General features: G+C 32.1%; 2 protein-coding genes across 2 annotated transcripts; both read right to left on the bottom strand.

The window, feature by feature from the left end:
* Positions 1-325: 325 nt before the first annotated feature.
* On the bottom strand, positions 326-2027 carry LOC113862308. The gene is made up of 5 exons (XM_027495398.1): positions 1973-2027; positions 1658-1779; positions 1001-1102; positions 502-837; positions 326-409 (listed from the first exon to the last, which is right to left on the bottom strand). Exons 1-5 carry the CDS (start codon positions 2025-2027, stop codon positions 326-328), a joined length of 699 nt encoding a protein of 232 aa, XP_027351199.1.
* A 16068-nt stretch (positions 2028-18095) lies between these two features.
* On the bottom strand, positions 18096-19576 carry LOC113862307. Its single transcript, XM_027495396.1, has 2 exons — positions 18703-19576; positions 18096-18568 (listed from the first exon to the last, which is right to left on the bottom strand). The coding sequence occupies exons 1-2, from the start codon at positions 19574-19576 to the stop codon at positions 18096-18098; spliced, it is 1347 nt and encodes a 448-aa protein (XP_027351197.1).
* Positions 19577-21939: the final 2363 nt, after the last annotated feature.

The raw sequence follows: 21939 nt of genomic DNA, 5'->3' as shown, positions 1-21939 counted from the left end.
CGCATGGATTACCCACGGTTTGAAACCCCCATTAATTTGCCAGAATTGCCAGCAGTTTTGAAACCCTCGTTAAATGCATGTGAATATATAAAATTTGAATAATTAAAATATAGCATATTTTTAATTCACCTGTATCATATAATATTACATAAAATTCAAATAATTTTGTTTCATTGATAAACATAACAAATTTTAAAAACCACAAACATTTATATAAAATCAAAAGTGATACATAAAGATCTTATAATACAAACTCATAATAATATTCTAATTAAAATAAAACATGTCATGTCTTTCATTCATAGATGAACTACTGCTATAATCCCTAAGAAAACCACTCTTTAGCTGGAGAATTTGAAGAAGAATGATCAGTCACATTAGTTGGTTGTGCACTTCCTTGATTAGACACCTGAAATGTAGTAATTAAGAACAAGTTCAAAATTTGAATTGTATGTAATTTATTTAATACATTATTAAAACAATTAAATTTAAAAGGATTACCAGTGAACTTTGAAATATAGCTAAGTCTGGAGGTAGTTGACCTTGAAAGTTCTGAATGAAAAAATTCATCATTACATCAAATTTTTTATTTTGTTCATCCATTTGAGACTTTAAAACAGTTACTTGATTCTGCAATTCCCCATAAGAAGGAAGAGATGAGGACATTCCACTATATGAACGAGCAGGATATCCAAAGACTTGAGACAGACAAGGACCCAATCCCAAACCTCGAACACGGCCATAATGCTCTTTACTTTCTAAAACATGAGCTAATGAATCTTGAGTAGATATTTCTTGGGATAAAGATCTGCTTGATTCATATTCTTGAATTTTTTCCTACAAAAGCACCATTAAAATAGTCAAGCTCAAATTACACAAATAACCAAATGTTAATGTTAACATACTTGTGTTTTGTGTTTAAAGATAAAAGCAACATATCTCAATACCAAATATAAAAGTGTATATCATGTAGCAAGTAGTTCAATAAAACATAACATACACTAATTTCTTTGGCCTCCTGGCTAACAAAATGTCCATTTGCATGTTTATATGTAATAGTCCATACTTCTCCCCTGCTAACTTTTCGACCAGACTCTAGTTCCTACAAAGTAGGAAAAAAATGTGAATTTTACGTTAACTGCAAAATTATATTTTCATTATTTATAATTTATGCTTACCATCTCTGCCTCTTTTTTGTGCAATGCTTTTAGATCCACCAGTGTGAGGAATTATCTATTTCTTTCTATTATCTCTATTTTTCTGGGCATTTTCCTAATAATCAACAATGAAAATATTATTCTCAATCACAAAAATCATAAGGTAAGAAATATGTTATTTTACCTTTGTTTTTGAACTTAGACGGTAATCAACAAAAGAAGCCCAATGGTCTCTATTTACTCCTTCTGGGACTATCTCAATCAACTAATCTCTGTTACATGTACTATCATCCCTTTGTTGCCACAATTCTTGCCTATACTCTCTCCACTTTGAGTTAAGTGATTTGAAGATATAACTCTTATGAAGGTCAAAGTCAACTTCAAACTTAGGCTGCAAAATAAAATAAAAATTAATTGATGTTCATAGTATTTTATAATTGAGGCTCAAATTATTAAAACATAAGGTTTGGTTTAGCATGTGTGAGTTAAGTAATTCTAACCTGAATGGTGTGATTGAATACATATTCTTTGTAATCTTTGGGAACTTTTTTCCAGCTAGTATAATTGATTGGGAATAGCTGAAAGTCCCTTGCAACAGGACCTAAGAACCTATTCAACAATCCTGCACCATCTCCAATTAGTTGTCCTTCATCATTCCAATTCAATATGATTTTTTCATTGGGAGGAAGACACCAAACATCATTGACTATGAGTTGTTTCGTCTATCTTGTGCCATTTTCATCTGTGAATCAAAAGTTAGCACATAGATTTAAAAATATTAAATTTAAGTGCATTATAATAGGTAGCAATTTTACCAACTGTGTCAACAAGCCAAGCTCTTTTACGCAATGTTGATTGTGAAGGTTGCATTTGGGACTCTATTTATCCTTCCTCTTCACTATCATACTGTAACTCTATTGAAGGTTGAGCAGTAGATTGAGGTACATGTATAGATGAAGACTGAGCATGCAACTGTGGTGTGGGTACTGATGGAGGCTGAATATGTAACTGTGGTGCAGATGGAGGCTCAATATTCAACTGAGGTGCAGTTGGAGGTTGAGTATGAAACTGTTGTGCTGAATTACTCCTTTTGTTAAAAACCAGCTTTGGGTGAATTCCTATAAAGCAACAAGTAGTGTCACCATTAGTAACTTGTTATGAGAAATATTCATTATATAAATTGACTGAATTGTATTTATAAGAGGATAAAGGAATTATACTGTCATGAGATACAGGTGAAGGTTGTGTGTCAGACTGAGTTGTAAATGGAGGCATTATACTTGTCTTGAGTGCAGATGTAGGCATTGTACTTGATTGAGGTGCTGAATTAGTCTTCTTAGTAGAAAATACCTTCATGTTTGTAATTCCTAAAAAGTAATAAATACATTGGTAAAACATTATCCAATCCATGCACATAACTATTAAGATCTCAGTAGTTGAATATATAGATGAAGTATCCCTTAAAATGACTCAGCAATCCACCCCCTTGAACTAGCTTTTGGGTTTGATTTAAGTTCAATCAGTTCCGGATTCTGTTAGGACATCAAATCCTATTCTAGTCCTGTTGTTGGGTCAGCCATAGACATCCAATCCTGTCAATGTCAAGTTCTATATGTCTACTTTTGGGTGAAAAAGGTAGAGGGTTTAAGATTCACCTTTGGTTGAGTATATAGACAAAGTACCCTAACGATTTGACAATCCTCTTCCCTCTAGCTGTCACGACCCCTTTTATAAGGAACCAAGAACATTGTTTCTACACCACATACTTATTTAAAATAGGTAAATAATAGAGAATATAAGTATAAAATTCACTTTTCATTCAAAGTAAAATAAAGTTCCTTACAACAATTATCCAACAGAACAACATAATATTACATTTAGTTCATAATATTCAAAATATCCAAAATTATACTATGTAGCTCCCTCTACATGAGGTCTCAAAATATAAAGAAAAAGAGACTTTAATGCAAGATTACTCAACTCCAGCTTCTAACATTTCTCCACTGGCCTCTCAACCTGTGAAGTAGATGCAACACCTACTACATCTGTTCACGTACCACCGTACGATCATCGCAGTACACACACACACAACGACATAGAAAGAAATGCAAGGGTGAGCTTACCAAACATAAAATAAAATCATATATATAGAGCAAAATATTTCTCACAGCAATAACCCCATGCATTTTCAGCCCATCTAATGCACAGCATGAAAACGGTTTGCAATTGGTTTCACAGCCTAAGTAATTCAGAAGGAACCGAGTTGGTCCGGGAGTAGGGATGGAAACAGGCCAGGCCAGGCCAGGCTTTACTGTAAACAGGCCTGGCCTGTAACATAATTATTAGGCCTGAGTCTGGCCTGTTACCTGTTAAAGGCTTTATTTTAGGCCTGACCTGGCCTGTTTAAGTGGCCTGGCCTGGCCTGAAGCCTGTTAACAAAGCCTGTTAAAAAAAAATTAATATTAATAAAAATGTAAATATTTTATTATTAAATTAGTTTATACATTTTTCTAATTTCTATCTATGTTCTTAATAATTATTAAATAATTATAATAATATTTATATAATTTTATAAATAATTTTTAAAATATTATTTAAGTATTAATTATAAATATTTTATATTAATAAAATTTATATTTATATTTTTTATTTATTTTTTAAAATTATATAAATAGTAAATATTTTAGTTTTACTTTAGAAACATATTTTGTTTATTTAAAGACATCTTATATTCAACAAATAAAGTTATAGTAAATACATAAAATTGATTAAAAAAAATAACTTTCACACAGTTTGTTTAATCAATTAAAAGAAAATTATATATTTTAAAAAAAATAAATTTAAACTTACTGCAATATATATATATATATATATATATATATATATATATATATAATGACAATAATAATAACTATTAAATTAAAAAAATAATTAGTAAAAATAACACTTATAAAATTTATTGAATTAGCTAAAAAAAATATTATATTTTAAAAAGTAAATAAATATCGTCATTATAAAAATTGTAGATGATAAATACTTATATTATAAAATTCATAGATGAAGAAAAATAACATATGAGCATAGGAAGAATTATTAAAATTTATATTTAAATTAAAATAACTTATATTTCTAAATTTTTATCTTAATTAAAAAATATGTGATAAAATTTAATATAAAAATTTAAACTTAATGTACTATATATATAAAATGAAAACAATAATAACTATTAAATTAAAAAATAATTACAAAATATTTAATTTTATTTGTCTCATTAATTTTTTATTTTAAATTAATAAATAAATGTAAAATTAACTACACTATAATATTAATGTAATATAGAAAATATTACTGATACAATAAATTAAAATACATACTTATAAATTACATATAAATTGATAAATTGATTAATAATTTAATTAAAACATGTGCAAGTTATAAAAATATATATTATTATATAATTGATTTATAATTATATTCTTTATATTATTTGTTACATGGTCTGATTATATATATATATATATATATATATATATTATAATAAATTTTTTATTTTATTTGTTATTATTTTTTTATAAATTTTTACTTTCAAATAAAATATAATTCAGATTTAAGCAATCTCTATTTATTATAAATAAAAAGAATTATAACATAATATATTAATATAATAATTAAATTAATAATAATAAAATTAAGAGTATAAAAAATATATTAATATAATTTTATTATTTTAGTTTTAAATTTTATTTCGTTTAATTTTGATTACGTCTTATTCCTATTCAAAGACTTAACTATTTTTTAAATTATTTAAATATAATAATTTATTATTAAATAAATTTATTATTTAAAAAGTGTAATCATGTATAAATATTTTTAATTTTTAATATAATATAATTTCTATTTATTATAATTATAAATAAATAAAATTATAACATAATATATTAATTTAATAATAACAGAATTAAGAATATAAAAATATATTATGAAATAACTTTATTATTTAAATATATATTTTGATAGCTCTATTTTTAAATTATATAATATATATATATATATATATATATATATATTTATACAGGCAGGCCTGTCAGGCTTAACAGGCTTTATAAACAGCTCAGGCCTGGCTTGTTTACTTAAACAGGCCTTAAAAAAGGCCTGAGCCTAGTTTGTTTATTAAAAAGGTCAGGCCACAGGCCCCTGTCAAGCGGCCTGGCCTGTTTCCATCCCTATCTAGGAGCGACCCATTCCGGTATCTGGATCCAGACGGCATAGCACAGCAGTTCAGCATGAACTTACCATTACACGTCTACCAACCTAAACATGTAACTCGGCTCTATAATGATGCAAAACATATATCTCAGTATGATGCACACCGCCAAAATTATTTTAACAGCTCAACTAAGGAAAGTTTATAATAGATCAGCCAAAATCTCAATATTTTAAATCAATTAACAGCAGTTACAGCTTAGAAAATAGCTTTTATTCAATAGATCTAACAAAATCATATCAAAACATCTTGAAATAACATATTAAACCGTTCAAAAAGAAGTTCATTGGTTAAAGTAAGCTCCCCTTACCTCAGAACGATGATTCACACTAGATCTACCGAATATTACTTATTTTAACGCAAGATTCACCGAAGATTCGGCTTTAGAACGGAGTTTCTCCTAAAATATCATCAACTATCTATAAGAAAGAGAAGAAAAAGGAAAACGAACGGTAAATCTAACTTCAAACTTATAGTAACTTACTTCAAATCCTTCAGAATAGACGTAGAATCTCAGATCTGGTGAAAACTCTAAGTTTAGGAGGGTTTAATATGAGAGAAAATAGTGGTATATGGCCTTGGAACCTTTGAGAACCTTGTAGAGGAATAAAGAAATGAAAATTTCGTGTGAAGCCCCCTTTTTATAGAAAATTTTCAAAATTCACTGTTCACCACCAGAAACACTATTCATCGCCGGAAACACTGTACACGCGTACTGTACACGCACTGTACGCATATGTGACGTCAGTCATGACGTCAAGATGATGTCACTGATGATGTCAACGGTCACTGTACATAAGCGGTTTGCATTGCTCATAGGCAGTTTTACTGTTAATCTGACACTGTTCATACGATACTGTTCATCTTTTTTTTTTTTTTAAATAATTTTAAACTCCATCTAAATCTATTCCAATACCAAATATTCCTTCGATTAACATTGAACAAGTATAAAATATTATAGATTACTCAATAATAAATCACTAGCCTAACACTAGCTAGCTTTTGGGGCTGATTTAGGCATGTACATTCCCAATTGTAACAAACACCAAGATCAATCAGTAGTGAAATGAGAAATGTTGCTATCATGGGCAAACCTATAATATGATGACTCTGGTCTACTAGAGATGTTAAGGAAATAATATTAGAGTAGCATGCCAATGAAACAGAGGTCCCTCCACAATAAACTTTCAAGATTATCCCATCCATTGATATTATTAGACATATGCGGAAGTGGAAAAGTGCTTATACAAATGATAAATATAGAATGACACACAAAGAACGGTTAAATGCAACTGTGTTTAGATGCATCTATTGAAAGTGATCTAAGAGACTACAGAAAAATGAGAGCACAAGATGCAAGGGGAAAAGAAAGATGTTGATCCCTGTACAATGAACTGCTATAAGTTTTTTCAAACGAAAACTCTATCATGTTGGTATGATAAATAAAGTTTTAATTTCTAACCTTGACTTGGAAACCAAAATTCTTGGTAGTGATGATAAAAGAGTGACAGATCCATGTGAAAGAGGTAAGGAGAACATGGACAACAAGCATAATATAACAGCCTAGTCAATAGTTTTAATTTCTATTCTAACCTTGACTTAGAAATGAAGAATCCAAGCAAGGATGATTAAAAGAGTAATAGAGCCATGTGTAACAGATAAATAAGACATGGAGAACAAGCATAATAGTAGCAAAAACGTGCAGAGGATGATATTAAAGAAATAAGCTTAAGGTACTGAACGAGAAAGTGGGAATGCCATCAGCACAAAAGCACAAATGGAAGAACACAGTCAGTCAATCAGTTCTAGCAATTAGTATATGATAAATATAGGACTAAATAGGATAAATCCATGCCTCATAAAACTGATGATTCCTCCACAGTAAATGTTACTAATAGCTATGGCAAAGCTACTTTGAAAATGAATATGAAAGGTTTAAGCTTGAAAACACATTAACAGATGGACCAAGTAAAGAAAAAATTATAATTGAGAAAGGGAAAAATCTAAAGATATATCTCTAACTAAGCACCGAAAGAAATAGCAGTGCCACAAGTTGACATAGTGGATGAGACAATTTTAGTGGGGCTAAATGTATTGACAAAAAAAATTACATTTTTTTTCTTAACATAATGTAATCACTTGATAGTACTTTTTTTTAACATAACACATAACTCTACCAAAAAAAAAAATGTTGAATTTAGAATAGTTTTAATTTTTAAACTTGACTATGTTCAAGGAAGCTATGTGTCCCTTTCAAGATATGTATAAAATTTGAAGAAAAGCTTCTGTCCCTTCTACTCTAAATTCCTAATTGAAACACTATACTTTTTACTTGTTATTTAAAGTTATTTTACGCTGTTAAAAATTAATTAATATTTCTATTTATTATTTTATTTTTAATTTTATTTTACTATTTAAAGTTATTTATTGGTGGAGTTATAAAAGATTTTTTCAATGATAAAAACATGTTTTAAAAAATTGTAATTATATAGTTATTTGTATTACATGCTTTGAAGTGCAGGAAACGAAGATGTAATTAATCCTCATCCTGACATGTATTTAGCAAGCACAGTACAGTTAAGGTTAGAAAAAGAACTATATTTCACCAACATAAGAAAATTTCATTTACACCATCTAATTTAGTCATCATGCATGCTACAAGAAAAAATAAACAATAAGGCAGCACATCTAATTTGGAACAGGGCTTCAGTATGGTCCAAAAGCATGTTGTGGATATGGAGGGGGTGACTACAACTTTGATCCTAAAGTTTACTGTGGCAATACCAGAGAGAAAAATGGCAGCACAGTGACAGCAATAGTCTGTGATGATCCCTACAACTACGTGAGTCGGGATGGAATCCATGCAACAGAAGCTGCAAACAAGTTTACTACCTATGCCATTCTAAATGGATCATATTTTGATCCCCTTTTCCTATTTTAGGAACACTGTGATTTTCAACCTATAGGTTGATTCATTTCCTTTAGGGTTGTTTCATAATTAACAAAGGACGAAGGTCCTACCTCAAGATGTTACAAAAATAATTTTCAACAAAAAATCAAATCATAATTGAATAAATTACATAACTTTCAATACCGAATAAAAACAAGCTTGTGAGCTGTTCATTATCTACCGGCTTATAATTCAGCATTCATTTGCATGATGTTAACAGTACAAATTATAATTGGTTTTAGCTCAAAACAACTAAAGTAGAGGCAGGCTTTAGTCCAAGTGGTCACATATTTCTAATTTTTATATGTTTCTTAAAAAAATCTCACTTCATTCAACTCCCAATAGAATCATCCAGTCAACTAAGTTAATCATTTAAGGTCTTGTTGCTTTTCTCATTGTGTAACCAAATTTCGAAAGCAAATAGTATTGTGAAGCAATACATACATTGTTTGATCTCACTTTAATAATAGCTAATTACACCACGAACACATTTTCTGATGAGTATCCTAAGGATTATCAAAAAAACCAATTTTGAGTCATTCAAATTGATAAGTTTTTATCAGAAGAAAAAAATTCATTACATTAAAATTTGTGAATTATCATTTATGTTTTTCTTATTAAAAAAGTTATTTTATAAGCAATTAACATCAGCTCTTAAATTTTTCTTATTAAATAAGTTCACTCATTTTTATCCTATTTTCTGATTAAGTGTAGTCTTATTGTTTTTTTTCTTTGGGGAGTTCGTAGTATCAAAAAGTTATTTAATTTTTTGACTAATCTAGTTAACCACGATAAATTTATTTAACCAATAAAATTATTTCATTGTCAATTTTTTTAGTTCATAACATAACACTCCAATATAAAATATTCTTTTAAAAAAATTACTACTTTCAACCAGAAGCCTTAGTCAAAGACGGTTGTTTTTATCACCTACTGGAACAAATTTGCTTGCTTGAGTTTCCAGAATTTTAATTATGAAATATAGTACATGCTAGAAGACATGAATTAATAATCTTTTGTACCTAATTGAGGATAATATATTCTAAAATATTATACCCATTACCTACATCTAAAAATCCACATTAGAGTTACATTTTGTTATAAAAAATGTGTTAATTATTGACATTAACAATGTTTATCAGATAATTAATATATATTGTAAAAAATATATCTTACCAATATGAGGTACATTTGAAGGTACCGATTGAGTGTTAAAAGATCCACCTTGTGATGCTACATTAGACTTCTTGCTAGAGAATCGCTTCATCATCGGGAATCCTGGAAGGCACAAAATAATATAAATAAAATTAGTGAAATATATAAAATTAAACATGAAAAATATTAAGGACAATAATAAAACATGAATATAATGACTAAATTGAGTTTCAATAATATGAAAAATATTAAGGACAATAATAAAACATAAATAATAGCTAAACTAATAATTATAAATAACACCTTGCTAATGGTATATTCCCTTCCCCATCTGGAAATAAAGTTTCCAAGTTTTGTTGTTGATATGGCTCACATTCATGAAGAGTGTCATCGTCATCACCCATGTCATACAAGTCTCGTGGCTTTAGATGTACAGGTATGCTCTAATTTTTATCTAACTCATCTTCTACATAATAAACCATTTGAACCTCTGAAACCTGAATGTATGGCTCATCATCTTCATGGTCACCAGTGTGTATCAAACGTGCAAAATTTACTAAAGTAAATCCTAAGTCATCAGTTATAATTCCTCGCTGATTAGTTGTATTAGCCCACATACATTTGAATAAAGTAATTGAGAATCAACCATGATAGTTAATCTCAATAATTTCTGTCAATTTTGCATAATAAGGAACACCACTAAATTGCATCTGATTATCGCTACTACTTGCATAGCTTTTTGTTCCAAATGTTCCAAACACTCCACTGTTTTGTGGTTTAAGCTCTTGGTCTCGTTCCAATATATGAAACTTTAATTCGTTAACATTGTATGCACTATAACGCTTTGCACAATCAATTGGACCCATAGCTAAGAACTTTAAATCATCAAAATAGGATTCATTTGGTGCATCTTTTATGCATCGCTGTATTTGGACTCAATTGGACCCATCGTTGTATTTGGACTCAATTTATGCATATATTCATGGAAGTCCAAGTAGAGAAGGAGGAATAATCATTTCCATGGCACCAAGCATTCACTTTAGAAAAAATTTTGAAGTTTGCCATGAAGGTAATCACTTTCCCAAGCCATAGTGGTCACTTTCCACCAAGGTATGTGACTTTGCTCTCTGTAGTTCCACTTTCAATTTTCATAGTGACCACTTTGAAGGCTTTTGAATTCATTGGTCTGCGCATAACTACTATGAAAGTTCATAGTAGCCACGTGCAGCACTCTGGGAAAATACACATGAAGGGCGCCTCTGTAGTGGTCACTTTGAACTTTCATAGTAACCACTACAGAAACCATTTTTGAACATTTGATGTGCGTAGTTACTATGAAAGTTCATAGTAACCATACGCAACCTCTTTTGAAATAGCTGAAAAAGGCGCCTCTGGAGTAATTACTATGAAAGTTCATAGTAACCACACGCACACCATTTTGCTAAAACCCTTGCGCGTGGCTACTGTGATTCTTGAGAGTAACCATGCCCAACATTTTATATAAATAGGGCCCCTCGAATTCAATTCCTTGCATTCGAACGTCAATTCCCTGCACTTTTGCACTTGATTTGAACTCCAATCTAGGTAATTTCCTCTTCCTCACTCTTTGCGTTAGGGTTCTTCATTTTTCAATTGGGGATTTTTTATTAGAACCAATTTTAGTTGAAATTACTAGTTAGAATCAGTTTCTGGAGGGATAATTACATGATTTTAAGTTAGTAGGGTGATTAATTTGACTCTGTGTATGCAAATTGTCATTCTTGAACCCTAAGGTAGCTACTTTCATAATTCATAGTGATTACTCTGTATGTAATGCTGAAATTCTGCTTCCCTTAGGTTCGTTTTAGTCTAGAATGTGATTTCTATGCATTGAAATTTCAATTCTCATGATTAGAAATCAATTTGCATTTTTCCTTTGTGAATTTGAAGTGTTTTTGCTCTACAATGATTCTTGAGAGTAACCACGCCCAACATTTTTATATAAATAGGGTCCCTTTCACGTTCACTCTCACTTTTCATTTCTGAGAAATTTTCACTCTTCTTCCAATTTCCTGAGCACTCACTCCCTCGAATTCAATTCCTTGCATTCGAACGTCAATTCCCTGCACTTTTGCACTTGATTTGAACTCCAATCTAGGTAATTTCCTCTTCCTCACTCTTTGCGTTAGGGTTCTTCATTTTTCAATTGGGGATTTTTTATTAGAACCAATTTTAGTTGAAATTACTGGTTAGAATCAGTTTCTGCAAGGATAATTACATGATTTTAAGTTAGTAGGGTGATTACTTTGACTCTGTGTATGCAAATTGTCATTCTTGAACCCTAGGGTAGCTACTTTCATAATTCGTAGTGATTACTCTGTATGTAATGCTGAAATTCTGCTTCCCCTAGGATCATTTTAGTCTAGAATGTGATTTCTATATATTGAAATTTCAATTCTCCTGATTAGAAATCAATTTGCATTTTTCCTTTGTGAATTTGAAGTGTTTTTGCTCTGGAGTAGTCACTATCAACATTCATAGTAACTACTCTTTGTGAATATATTGTGTTCTGCTCATTTCATACACTCATTGCTGATCTGATTCAGTTGCACTACCATGTGATTACATTTTCACTCACTGCTTGCTTCGAATTCTAGAAATTTGATTTGAAATTAAACCCATATTGCTACACAAACTTTTTACCTTAGCTGATCTAGTGGAATTCATCCTATGCATAGCTGTTCTCTGCATTTTACATGTCACAGCTTGATTCAGAAGTTGGGAATTCGTTTGTTGGATCCAAATGCACTTTGTGTTTAAATTTTTTAGACCATCAAATGAACCTCTTTTGCAGACCATGATTCACTATATGACGTGATTTTCTGCATTTTGAACACATGAATTATGAATTTCATTTTGAAACTGTTTTTGTTGTCATAGTAGTTACTTGCCAACAAATAGTGATCACTATATCGGACCTAATTTGTTGCTTGAATTTGCAAGTGTTATGTGTCTACATGCTATTTTCTTGCTGCTACACTTCATTGAAAGTGTCCACTTTCATAGTGGTCACTTTTATCATTTTAATATTGCAAAAACTGCCATAATTCACTTCATAGTGATCACTCTGCATGTGCCTAACTGTGTGCTCTTTCACTGTCAAACTAGTTACTATCAACTAGCATAGTAGTTACTTTTGTATACAGAACTACTCTGATTTGCCTCAAATTTTCTCTGATTCATACACATTTGCTGTGGAATTATACACACATTACCTCTGCATTCTGTCATGCTTTATTGCCAAAGTAACTACTTTCATTCATCATAGTAGCTACTTTCTTCTACAACAATGCTGTAAATTGCCTGCATTTTCTCTCTTTCATTTCCAAATGGTGTGAAATTCTTGGTACATGGTTAATTCTGCACTATCACTCATTTATCCCTTTTTCTATGTGTAGATTAATGGCAAACACTCCTAGAAAGAATGCACCCAGGGCCAAAAGGGCCAAGACAGCTGCTGCTTCTTCATCTACGCCTCAGCCTACCCATGATCCCAGATTTAGGTCCCTGGCTCATGAGAATTTCTTTAAAGCAAATATTCTCAGGCGACACATTATGCAGGACAGGAATTTTGACCTGCAAAAAGGGACCTACCTTCAATTTGAGCAGGAAATCCAGAAAAGGGGATGAGATTTGTTCACTATATGTGCTGGGCATGGGTGGAAGGACATCACCCAGGAGTTCTATGCCAATGCCTTCAGGGTTAAGGGAGATGATTTCCCCTACAGGCACTCCATGGTCAGAGGCAAGGTGATAGACTTCAACCCTGCCAACATCCAGAGGATCCTCAACATTCCTCTTCCTGAAAATAGGCCTAGACAGGTAGACTACACTACCTTCAGCTACTTGGAGGAAAAGGACTATAAGTCAATCCTTCAAGCAATATGCAATGCTGGAGAGAATTGGGAATTTGACATGAAGCTCCAGCCCAAGAATCTGACTACAAAGCACCTTCTTCCACCTGCCAAGGTCTGGAGCATCTTCATCCTTAGCTCCTTCATGCCAGTCATGCACTCATCTACCCTGGCAGTGAAGAGGTCAGAGCTAGTTTATGCCATCATGACAGGGATGCCCATCCATGTTGGCGATGTTATTAGCAATGCCATCATGGAGATCCTAACCAGGAAGAAGGACTCCATGGGTTTTCCCTCCATCATTACTATGCTCTGCCAGGATGCTGGAGTTGACTTTGGGGAGTATCAGCAGAAAATTAGAGCAGCTCCCTGCATCACCACAGCTATGGTGAAGGAGTTGTTTAAAGCTAAGAAGAGCTCAGTCCCTGAGATGCCTCCCCAAGCTGCAGGAAAGAAAGGCTTCCCTTAAAAAATGAAGGACCAGTTGAAGGAAATAGCTCTGCGACAAGATGCTATACATGCTGGTCAGAAGGCTGCTCTGACCCTCACAGAGACTATGTTGCTCAACATAGGGAAGAAGGTGGGGATGACTGCTGACCAGATCTACTATACCTCCACCTTCTCAGCCCCTTATCTTCGAGCAGCAGTTCAGAATGATCTTCCACCTTTCACACTTACAGCAGAAGAGGAGGAGGAAGAGGAAGATAGCAGCTCAAAGGGGGAGCCAGTACCAGACCCAGCAGCAGCAGCAGAGGAGCATGATGATGAGGACACCGACACTGATACAGCTGATGATAACCTCTCTTCCAGCTCTGACGAAGACGCAATTTAGCTTAAAATTTCTATTTCTGTTATTTATTTAACCTTCTCTTTCATTGTATATATTTTTTCTGCTAATTTCCCTGTAATTAGTACACTTTTCCATTTATTTTCCCTGCCTTTAATTTTCCTTTATTGCTTCTACTCTGAACAACAACTTAACTCTTTTATGCTATATATATATTATCTGAGTTTGAGTTATTTTGTTCAGCTGGTGCTGAATTTATTGTCTCTTTGTGCAGAGAATGCCCTCAGTTCCATCAAGAGGAGCATCATTTTTTTTGCCCATGAGTTGAGATACTATCATTCATAAAAAGGGGGTGAAGTTCTCTGCCTCTATTTCATATACTCTTAACCTCATTTTTCCTGCACAATTATACATTAAAATACAAAAATATATCTTTGTTCTTTTTCTTTTTCATTGAATCCAATTTTGTAATTCCAATTCTAGACTCTTACTGCAATTTTCATTCAATTCATGAACACACTCTACTTTTGTAAATAATTTTCTCTCCATGCCATGTTGAATATCTTTTCTTGCAAGGTGAATTATCCTCACATGATGTTAAGTAGTTATCACCATTTTTACCATGGTAGAGAATTGAGCCCCTAATTATCTTTCTGTGTGTATATTCCATGTCATTTTGCATCTATTCTCTAGAACTTGCCCTATTTCTTAGTTGAATATGCATTATGCAATTTTTATCTAGATGATTGAGGCCTCCTTTACACACACCCACTCACCATTGCCCACCCTTGCACCTTCATGTATTACATCCCCTTCTTTTGTTAAACTTAGTCTGCTAAACATTTTTTTTCTTCTTCCATCAAGAACATATTTCTTTTGAGTAACATCATGAGTGAATGCAAACACTAAGTTTGGGGTGTTGATTTTGACGGTAGTTGCTTGAGGGCAAGCAACTCTCAAGTTTGGGGTAGTGGACATCGTACATGTTACTAATACCTGTCAAAAATAAAAAAGTGGTTGCCAAAGTCCAAGAAATCATAAAAGAAAGAATGAAAAAGGAAAGAAAATAAAAAGTGCTTGAACCTCTTTGGCTACCTCATTTGATGCATTTCATTCTAATTGTTGTATTTACTCACTCAAGAGGATTCCCTTATCTTGAAAACCCACTTGAGCTTTAGATCCTCCTTGATCAAATTGAACCTTACCTATCCCTATTTGTGACTAACCAAGTCCTTTTGATAGGTAAATCATTGTATTAAGGCAAAGAATATTGAGAATATGGGCAAGCATATAGTAGGGTAGAGCAATTTACATGTATTGAGGGAAAATACCTAGCTTGAAACACTGACGAGTGAAGAGTGAAACACCACCTTGTGAGCTAGATAATTTCTTTGTATTGTGTGAAGTATGATGAACCTTGTTGAATTTTTGTTTCACTTGTATGGGACTTTGCATAAAATTAATTGATACGAGTGTGTTTTCTTTATTGAATGACTCCATGATTTTGAAATGGAGGAAGTGTATATTAGAGTTGAAAGATTGGAACAGAAAAATTTTGAAAAAAATATTTTTTTTGGATAAGTCCAACCCTTTTTACTTTAGTCCTTGAATTTTGGTTTGCTTGAGGACAAGCAAAAGTTTAAGTTTGGGGTTGTGATGACTCCATATTTTAATAAATTTTTATACATCATTTATTACTTTTTATAGAAAAGAATAGACTTAGATAGTGAAAATAAGATGAACATTCCAATTAGGCTAAATAATATAGGTTTCTTAGTTTTTGGTTAATTTACATTGATTTAGATAGTTTATTTTACATGTTTTGATCATTTGAATAATGTGGCAGGAATCCCCAAGCTTATTTTGAAGAATTATTAGATTTTGAGGAATTTGAGGTGAAAGTAACTTCTTTCAAGATTGATAGTGACAACTACAGCAAGCCACTTCCAGCAAAGGGACCAAAGTGATCACTTTCAAAGCTTAAAGTGACAATTACAGCAGCCCAGAATCTACTAAACCTGCGCATGGTTACTATGAAAGTTCATAGTAATCACTCCAGAGCATGCAGAATTGAAGGTGCTGCGCGTAGTTACTATCAAAGTTCATAGTGACAACTCCAGAAAGTCCAAAATATCCCAGTGTTGCGCGTGGTTACTATGAATCTTTCATAGTAATCACTCCAGAGAGGCAAAATCCAACTGATGCTACGCGTGGTTATTATGAATCTTTCATAGTAATCACTCCAGAGAGGCAAAACCCAACTAATGCTGTGCATGTTTACTATGAAAGACTGAAAGTAATTACTTTAGAGGGCACCAGCTTTAGTATAAATAGATTTTTACCAAATTAGGGTAGAGAGTTCTTACATTTTTTGAACCTTTTCTCTTCTTTACTAAATTTAGGACATTTTCCAGAGCTTAGGGCAACCTTGGGTGACAGCCAAGGGTCCAACCTAGGGTTTGGTTTCTCATTTCTCTTGCTTTTACATTAATGTTAATGAGTTTTCTGCATTTTCCAACTGCTTTTTTTACCCCCATTTCCATGGAGGGCTAAATTTTGTGTAATCCTTAGTAAGTTCACACGGATTCTTAAGTTCCTTGATTTTAATGATAATATAATTTCTTTCTTTTCATGAATTACTTCTTCCTTGTCTCTTGAATTGAATTAATGGTGAATGAGGGGAATATTGCTTAATTAACCGTAATTCATTTTAAGGAGATTCTAAACTAGGGATTGCTTAATCCTAGGTTTAATTCTAAGGTTGCGTAACTTTGGGATAAGAGATTAGAGCCTAGCAAATTGCGTAATTTCGTTAGGACAATAAGGTTGATTTTTGCTTGTTAAATTAACCTAATTCATGGGAGAGAGGATGAATGTTAAATCTTGAGTGGAATGAGGATAAAATCTTTATGGATGAACTAAGGATTGCTATTTTCTATTGTTTGAATTAATTAAACTTGTTTGCTCATTGCTCTTTATTTTGATTTGAAACCACAAAACTCCCTATTTTAATTGCTTGTTCAATTAGTGCCTTCAACATGTTTAATGAAGATTAATAGCCAATGTTAATGGGAGACATGTAGGGTAACCCTAGTACTACATTAATTTGTTTAAATTTTGATGAGGATTTGCAACAAATCTTTTAAACACTCAAAAGGAAAAATACCATCATCAATTATCAAATAAGATTACTTACTGAAGAAATGGCTCAACTTTTGTACAATTGGTCAATACATGACGATGTGCTTGTAATTTTTCCTTTGAAGATAAAGTGAAGTAACTAAAGACACCAATTGGATTTTTGATCGGTGGAAACAAAGAGTTTGCACTAGATAATTCTACATTTGGCTGATCATCAACACGACCCAATAGGGTACATCCATCGATATTGGACAGGTCCTCTAACCTTGGCTTATTCAATTAAGTGTACAATCAAATGAACCATGACTGTAAAAAATGAAGGTGGAAATAACATTTCCATATGACATAATGTGCGAATAATTCTACTTTGCAATTGGTCAAGTTCATTAACAATTAAAACTCTGCTACACAATTGTGTGAAAAATGAACACAAATCAATTAACATTGCTGATACTTGGCTTGGGAGTGTCTTCCTCATTGCTAAAGGCAACAATTGCTCTATTAAAACATGTGAATCATGACTTTTTAATCCACTAATCTTTCGTTGCCTGATATCAATACATCTACTAATATTACTTGAGTAGCCATCTGGAACAGTAATATTTTTTAATGTCTTTAAAATCAGCTCTTTATTTGTACTTGTTAATGTGAATAAAGCTGGAAGATATTTTCCATTTTCATTAGGCCATAAATCAGATCTTATGCCCCACTCTTGCATTTAAATGGTCTTTTGATTTTCTAGAATCATTTAACAAAGTATATTATCACATACATTTTTCTCAATGTGCATGACATCAAGATTATGACGTAATAAATTATTCACCCAATAAGGAAGTTCAAAAAAGATACTCCTCTTACGCCATTGTGAAGGTTCAGCTTGTGTACCACTAACTCGATGCATTTTTTTTGCCCTTCCTTCAACATCTAAATCTTTTCCAAACACCACATTAATCATCTGAACTTGTTGCCATATAGATGCACTGGTTATTGCTACAGGAGGGTTTCTATTTTCTATATTTCCATCAAATCGTCTTCGAGCTAATCTAAATTTGTGCCCTTCATTCAAAAATCGAGGATGACCCATGAAACACCACTTTCGACTATGAGGAAGTCGGCTAGGAACTGAGTCAAAATTACAAGTAGGACATGCTAAACCAGTATATGTATTCCATCCATATAAGGTTCCAAGACCAGGAAAATCACTAATAGTCCACATCACAACTGCATGCATGTTAAAAACTTCATTGCTATATGAATCAAAAGTTCTAACACTAGTAGTCCATAAATTAAATCTTTCAATTCTTCTATTAATGGTTGAAGATATACATCAATATCATTTCTCGGTGCTTGCTTACCAAGAATGATCATCGACAGGATAAATGAACTCTGTTTCATGCACATCCAAGGAGGAAGGTTGTACGGTATGAGCATAACTGGCCAAATACTATAACTCGTGCTCAAATTGCCGAAAGGATTAAAGCCATCAGTAGCCAACCCAAGGCGTACATTTCGAGAGTCTAAAACAAATTTAGTATACATTAAGTCAAATTTCTTCCATGCTTTTGAGTCTCTTGGATGCCTTAATATGCCCTCAGTAGTACTTTCTAATCCATGCCATCGCATATGCTCAGCAGTTTTTGAAGACATAAACAACCTTTGCAAACGTGGCTTTAAGGAAAATATCTCAACTTTTGTAGGCACCTTTTTTCGTTTATTAGTAGTACTAGTATTTGCACCCTTATCTTTGGACTTCCACCTAGATTGTTTGCATGTCTTACAAGTATCTCTATTTGCATCTTCTCTAAAGTATAACATACAATCCCTCAGACAGGCATGAATTTTGGTGTAATTAAGACCAAGTTTGGCAATAGTTTTCTTCGCTTCATAGAATGAAGATGGAATATTAGCATGTTCAAAAGCATCAGCCAACAGCTCTAGGATCATTGACATTTCCTTGTCACTTACTTTACAAAGACATTTAATATGATACAACTTGACCAAGAATGAAAGTTTTGAATATTTATCACATCCTTCGTACAAACTTTGTTGACCATCCCTAATTAACTCCAAAAATTCTGCACTGTTATCAGGCAAGGCTTGGTTTGATTGTGGACAAATATCATCATTTTCTTGCATTTCATCGCGACTTATATGATTTCTAAATAAATCATTGACCATATCACATATAGGATCACTAGCAATAACTCTATCTTCAATCTCCCGAGACATTGAAGGTGTTTCAACTGTAGTATCTGCATGACTTATCTCTCTGTGTCTTAACCAAACTGTATACCCTTTCGGAAAAGGTTTTACAATCAAATGGTCATATACTTCTTCTCGTGGTTTCCATATATTAAACTTGCATTTAGGACATGGACATATTATCCTACCTTCAACACTCCCATTGGCAAATGCAAAATTTAAAAGCTATTCAATCCTTCCACATATTGTGGTGTATTTCGAGGCATGTTAATCCATGATTTATCCATTATTTCTGAGAAGCAAATATAATGAGTAAATTAAGTTTGAATAATACTAAGTATAAGGACCCATAAACAAGAGAGAATCAATTTATAAAAATACATTCTTAAATAGATCAATTACTCCTTTATCTATATATATATATGTAGGCCGTTTGAAAACATGTTACGTTCCTAACTACTTGAAAAATTGCATATAAATACTATTCCTTAAAGTGGTAATGATACACAAGTTATAGCTATTAGCAATTATCACAAGTTAACCTCAAAATAAATCTTCAAATAATGCTAACTTTGAAATGTAACTAATGTACACTTATCGAGATAGAAAATTTTCTAACTTTGAAATCTCCTTGTTTATATTTAGAAACTCAACAAACAATTTTAATCGTCAAGCCACCAAAGGAGGGAAATTAGCCTGCAAAATTGTATAGTGACAATGAATAAGCCTGCAAAAATTATATTGTCATAAATAAACTAGTTCACACAATAGTGATGCTTGTAAATTCATTCCTTCACACTACAACAACACCAATAACTAAAAAATCAAACAATGCACTACAACTTCAAATACTGCCAACTTAATCAAGTAACATTGTCCGATCCCACCATATGGTCATATTTTATAGAAGAAATTCAACTTAATTGAGCCTTCACAAGTCTCGAAATTATCTATTTTTATTTTTTATTTTCTTTAGTGCATCGATAGTTTTAGACAAAAATACCTATTAGCTTTTCTTGAGTGGCATGTTCTAACCATGACAAGATATATTGAGCGAGAAGAAGTGAGTATCTTGGAATGTCCAGGTTATGACGATGTTATTGGCTTAAATATATTTTGTGATAAAAGAATAATGTTGCACTAGAATTCTCTTATGCAATATCAATTTGATTTGACAAGTTTAATAGAGGAAAGTGGTGGTTTCTGTTTGCCAACTCTGCAGCAATCTTATGTCCATTGAATAGTATTTAAAACTGAACGTAACCTAAAGACGCCTGCTGTTTTATATGAAGTGTTTCCTGTTATTCTTGTCAGTTTAGTGTTTACCAACTTCTGAAATCATTTTCTCAATCTGTCAACAATATTCTATCCCCAGAACCACCACTATCTTCCAAACTTTATAAATAAAGGTCTCATGTACCTCAGCTGCGAACAATGATAGAGTCGATCAAAATGGATATGCAAGTGAACACAAATTATCTTTCATGACATTGGTTTTGATAAGAAAAATACTGAAATATCATAGCTTTTCTTGAGTGGCATGTTCTAACCATGTTCAAAGTGATTAGGATATATAAGGACCTGCCCTCAATGTTACACATTTAATTATTTTTTGTGGATTTAGCATTAATCATTATGATGAATAACATGTAATCAGACAAGGGTCCAAATCCAATAGTATTTTGCTTTATCATTTATACTACAATTTGATATTTTATTATATATCTTTAGACATATGTTAAAAAAATCATTATTTTATTAAAGTTATAAATTATAAACGTTTTAAAATTTTTAGATCTATGAATTTTTAATATGAATTGCATATCCTGCGAGGAAAAATAATCTACTGCAGGGGATCCTGTTCCAAATTGTAAAATAGTTGTGTAGTAACAGTACATTGAAAAGGAATAATGGAGACACAGTTGATATTAAATAGCAAATTTTGTGACCCCTTTTCTTTTTTGGCTCAATACTGAACCAGTTTCAGCTCTTATTTTCTTTTGAGCTTAAACCACTTTACTTTTTCTTTCATAAACTACTATCAAGATACATTTGAATGTAAACTTTACTGCACAAGCTTTGAAAGTAAACACTACCTGAACACAAGATCTACCAGTTTACATTAGCTGAACATGATAACATGCATAAAAAGAATTGGCTTTTTATTTCTTCAAACAAAAGAAAAATAAAGTTTATATTTGTATGACGCATTCAACAAAGCTTTGATTTAGAATTCAGCTCAACAATGAAGTTTTGGGCCAGTGAGGTTCTCAATGGGAAGTACTACACAACACTAAACACTCCCAAAAGTTTTGTCTTGTTATCATTCACTCTATTTCTCATAATTCTTCCTCTTTCTCTTATGATCTTCTCACATGAAACATACCCAA

Source organism: Abrus precatorius, unplaced genomic scaffold, assembly GCF_003935025.1.
Source record: "Abrus precatorius isolate BTA unplaced genomic scaffold, Abrus_2018 Scaffold3, whole genome shotgun sequence".
Classification (NCBI taxonomy): Eukaryota; Viridiplantae; Streptophyta; class Magnoliopsida; order Fabales; family Fabaceae; genus Abrus; species Abrus precatorius.
Note: the sequence above shows the minus strand (reverse complement) of the source record. Positions and strands in the feature narration are given on the sequence as shown.